This window comes from Primulina tabacum, chromosome 9 (genome assembly GCF_025594145.1).
Source record: "Primulina tabacum isolate GXHZ01 chromosome 9, ASM2559414v2, whole genome shotgun sequence".
NCBI classification, from domain to species: Eukaryota; Viridiplantae; Streptophyta; class Magnoliopsida; order Lamiales; family Gesneriaceae; genus Primulina; species Primulina tabacum.
The window spans coordinates 28,776,962-28,781,577 of NC_134558.1; the positions used below are offsets into that span (position 1 = coordinate 28,776,962).

General features: G+C 33.0%; 1 protein-coding gene across 2 annotated transcripts; it reads left to right on the forward strand.

The window, feature by feature from the left end:
• The first annotated feature begins 547 nt into the window (after positions 1-547).
• LOC142555116 (uncharacterized) lies at positions 548-4,153 on the forward strand. 2 transcript variants are annotated; one of them, XM_075665789.1, is made up of 5 exons: positions 548-1,034; positions 1,584-1,752; positions 3,061-3,093; positions 3,236-3,330; positions 3,774-4,153. In XM_075665789.1, exons 1-5 carry the CDS (start codon positions 621-623, stop codon positions 4,005-4,007), a joined length of 945 nt encoding a protein of 314 aa, XP_075521904.1. In that variant the 5' UTR covers positions 548-620; the 3' UTR covers positions 4,008-4,153. The 2 variants fall into 2 exon arrangements, with proteins under 2 accessions (XP_075521904.1, XP_075521905.1); XM_075665790.1 differs by lacking the exon at positions 3,061-3,093 and having other exon boundaries at positions 551-1,034.
• Positions 4,154-4,616: the final 463 nt, after the last annotated feature.

The following is a 4,616-nucleotide window of genomic DNA, read 5'->3' on the forward strand; positions in this document are numbered from 1 at the left end:
ACATGTAAATCTCACTTGTTATCCAATTTGTATGATTTCGACTATTGAAAGTTTATACACTTGATTTAAACATTTTATGATACTTATTTATAAAAATATAATATAATATTAATTATTTACAATTTCAATAATAAAATAATTTTAAAAAATAAATGTGTGTCGAGTTAAATTTAATAATAATAATAAAACTTAAAAAGTAATTTATACTCGAGGTAAAAATTATTTTTCACTTGAATAAATCCAATTAAGTCATTTATCAATACTTTGTGTAACAAAATAATATTTACTCATTAAACAAAATAATTCTCATGTTAAACTTTAAAAATCATATATATAGTTGATCATTAAATGTTGACTAGGTCTGAAACGATCTCACGAATTTTTATCAGTGAGACATGTCAATTTTACCGATATTCAAAATAAAAAATAATATTTTTTTCATGGATGACCCAAATAAGAGATCACCGTCTAACACAAGTTTTTGTATTAAATATTTACTAGATTTGTTTAAAACTAATGGTAATTTAGAGAACCAAATATCAAAATTTGGTGTTTTCCATTTTGCTGCCGCTTGAAAACAAAAAATGCTGGCATTTTGGTGATTTAATTGAAACGGACGAATGGTGTTGGAGCTTCCTCATCAAGAATTTGCTAGATTATGCGGATATTCAACCAAAGTTGATTCAATAACATGTATGGATTTTTTCACTGAGTCTTTAACTTCAACATCGTTTCTTGGCTTGCACAACTTCTCCGTTTCTTCCGTACTGCAAAAATCTTCGTCCAAATTCAACTCTTTTGCACCTATTTCTGCCCACAAATCTCGTCCCTCTTTACTCGGTTACAGAAATGACTATGGCTATTACAACAATCGGAGGAAGGACGAAGGAAAACCCAGAAATACCCTAGTGAGAGCGAGTCGTAGGGAGTCTCCGTACGAGGTTTTGGGGGTGTCTCCCGCTGCTTCTACCCAAGAAATCAAAAGGGCTTACCGAAAACTTGCTCTCAAGTATCATCCTGATGTAAATAAAGAGGTGGGAATCTGTCGGTTGTCCAAATTTTGGTTACTTTTATTGTTTCTTAGCTCAATTTTTAGTAGTAATGTCTGGATGGATTTTCCTTGTATGATTCCTTAATGATGAGGTTATTTTCATTGTGTAATCTTTACTTGATCTGTCTAATTCTTATACTAACTATATGTGAGTTTTAGGCCGGATATAAAATTAATGTAATACATATGCCAGAGTCTGATCATTAAGGATATGCTGCATATTGTTATTACTCTTCATTCTTTGTTATGCTGGGATCCTGCTTCTTATTATACCCTTATCTAGTCTGTCATAGTTTGCTATTGATGGAAATCGACTCGAAAACTGAATATTGGATAGAGGTTGGTCCCGACCAAATCAAATGTTAATAATGGGATAAAGAAATGTGTCGACACCCCATGTTTTACATCATGTTCATTGTTTAATATTAGATCATCTAGGTCTAACAGGACCAAATATAATCCAAGTATCTTGTGTTCCAGTATTTATATCTTGCCTTTGAAACAATCTTTTTTCTATTTGTGCTGTCTACAGCCTGATGCTCAGGAAAAGTTTATGAGGATTAAGCATGCATACAACTCTGTGTTGACATCTGAATCCCGAGGGAAGTATGATTCTGGAAATCAAGGTGCAGGTTTTTCTTATTCAACTGGAACATACCAGCGTAGGACTAGAGAAGCCGAAGAAGAGTTCTATGGCTTTGGTAAAAGCATTTACCCGCTGAAACTTTTTACTGTCTCTGTTTTTTCAAATGTTTGTTTTTGTTTTTGTTTTTGTTTTCGTTTGTTTCTGTTGGGAAAATTGCTTTGGGCAATCAGTCTTTAAAATAATTTATCCACCAAAAAAACTGGTAAAGAAAAAAATTATGCCACGTCTCAAGGTACTTCCGTCACCAGGAGAATTTTGTTGGTTATTATTGTAAAAACTTGTTCACATTTATTTTTGGCCTGTAAAAGGATAGCCTAGTACATGGACATGCCTAAAAAGTAAGCAAGTTACCAATATGTAGAGTCTATCCCGTTAAATTTGAATCGTTTTGGTATAACAATTTTCAAAAGAATTATGTGTATGGCATTTGTTGATGTAATGACAATATGTTACTGTTGACATATACTTATTACTTCTGGCTTTCACCAGCTTACACTGATAAGCAAATTCAAATACAAACCTCGTACTAAAAAGGGAGTTCAGGTTTCATATATTGCTAGTTCTCGTATAAAACTACTTTTGATAACATGGAAACTTCCACTATGGTTTATGGGCAACTTCAGGTCGACAATTTTAGCGAATCATGATAAAGATTGTACATATCATTTAAATTATTTTTATTTTGATACAATGATCTTAGGTTTTTGGCTGTGTAATCCACTTCTGACATTTTGTGAAATTCTTGCGATCTTTGAGTCTATTACAAGTTCAGTTTTCTTTATTTACAAAAGAATGACTTCTAAGATACAGCACATCATGTTGATCAAATCTGTGCAGAGTATTGTACTATTATCCATTTATTCTCTATCCTTCTATTACATTTCCTTACTCTATTAATCCATCAACAGCCAATCGCTCCACTGTTTTGTGTGGCTTCCTAAGTGTTATACCCATGGAAACACAGTGTTTTGAACATTGTACAGCTTGCTATGTTTTGAGTTGCAATGTTACTATTAAATATAGCCTTTTATATAGTTTCGGTGCTTCAACCCACAATTGTATTAAAGTTAAGGAAAGGTATATTTGGAATAGATTTGTGAAGGAACAAGAAAAGTCCCATAGTTCTGTATCGTTTCTTATGTGGCACAGCAATAAAAAAAATCTTGGTTTTTAGACAGCTATTCACTGTTAAAAAATTAAATTTCACTGGACTATCAACTATTGGTTTTGGTAGAAGCATAAAAGGCAAATATTCAATCATATAGCATTAGTTTGTTTTAGATATTAAATTCATTAATTTGGACCCCATGAGAAGTTCCTCATTTTGATATATAATCTTATATTTATCCCCTCGATGCTGCAGGCAACTTTTTGATGGATATTCAAATAACATTAGGTAGATTTATACTTCTTGCAACACCACAAGGGTCAACCAGTTTCTTGCCTTTTTGTCACCTTATATTTGCCTATTTCTTTTTTTATCCTCTCGTGGGTAAAACCACATGTTTAAATTTTCTATTCATCGCATGTTGTTGTAGGAGACTTTTTCAGAGATCTTGAGGAAGAATTTCGTAACTGGGAGGCAAGTGATACTTCACAATCAAAACCGAAGAGCTTGTGGGAGGAATTGGCGGTGAGATATCTTTGTAGACTAAAAACTACTTCCAAATACATAATATTGATGAGAATATATACTTCTGTGCTTGAATCTTTGATATTGTTTATTTCATTTTTCACTTAATATATTGGTTAAACATCATGGTAGACTAAAACAATACCCTTAAGTTGCACTAAAATAAAGTATCACCCCCGTGTTTCAAAATAAGACCGATGATCTCTGAGGTTGAATAATTTCATTGTCCCCTTTCAAGAGCAAGAATGGAAATTTGGATAATTGAAACTTGATGCAAGTCCATTAGGATTCCTAGTGCAATTATTTCAAGGGGTGTAAAAAGCAAAGTAAACCAAATCTCTAGATATCATTTTTATACTCTAAACCATGGGAGGACAAACTTCAAAAGGTGGCCATATAACTTACACCATATTAATATATAGTTCTTTACTCGTGTATGACAGGAAATAGGGGAAGAGTTTGTTGAATTCTTGGAAAAAGAGTTGAACGTCACAGATACAGAGGTTGCGGAAGATAACAACGGTGAAAGGTTTTCAAAAGGGTTTTCACCTAATGGAACTAAGGAGGCTGCAAGTGCCGATCGAAAGGGGTCGAATAAAACCAACAGCATCGATGAAAGTATCGACGAGATCGAAGAAACCTTGGCCCAATTGAAGAAAGAATTAGGCCTTGAGTGAGAGCTTTGAAATATAAATCATATAGGTTGTCCAAACATTCGATGATTGAATCAACATTAATGGCATTTGTTCACTTGGGATACTCTCTTCTTACTCGGAACCAGTGGTCAGTCCAAGGAGAGAATAATATCGACAATCTTTTCAGATCGTTTTTGAAACGTCCCAGTCCCATTTTTTCCCCCTAAACTTAATTTTAAAATTGAAATTTAGTTTAAACACATCTCTTTAAATTCGAAGATACGTATAATTTAACTTAAAAATTCTGCTAGAAACCTTTTCCTGAGTTGCTCAAGAAGCACAAACGTAACATGAACCAACTCATTCATAACCAAACTCTAATGCTATAAAAGACTTCAACAATTTCCATCACTAACAAAATTTTAAAAGAGTTATATGCATAGAACTCAAAATTCGAACTCATTTTTCAAATCTACAAAAATTTCAGCAAGCAAAACCTAATAAAAGGAACCCAATCTCTGAAGTTTCGAACCCCTTTTGCACCTAAATCGATAAAATTTCAGCAACTTGAAATGAAAAAAATGAACCAAAAAATCATAAAAAGAAATATTACTCGGGTGAGTTCACTCCTGCATGGCACAAGTCCACTCG

What these genes read in the sequence shown, in the direction of transcription:
- LOC142555116 (XM_075665789.1), top strand. Translation starts at nt 621, where the DNA reads ATGGTGTTGGAGCTTCCTCATCAAGAATTTGCTAGATTATGCGGATAT. An exon ending in ATCCTGATGTAAATAAAGAG is followed by an intron (nt 1,035 to 1,583) that starts GTGGGAATCTGT and finishes TGCTGTCTACAG; the next exon opens with CCTGATGCTCAGGAAAAGTT. An exon ending in GCTTGTGGGAGGAATTGGCG is followed by an intron (nt 3,331 to 3,773) that starts GTGAGATATCTT and finishes CGTGTATGACAG; the next exon opens with GAAATAGGGGAAGAGTTTGT.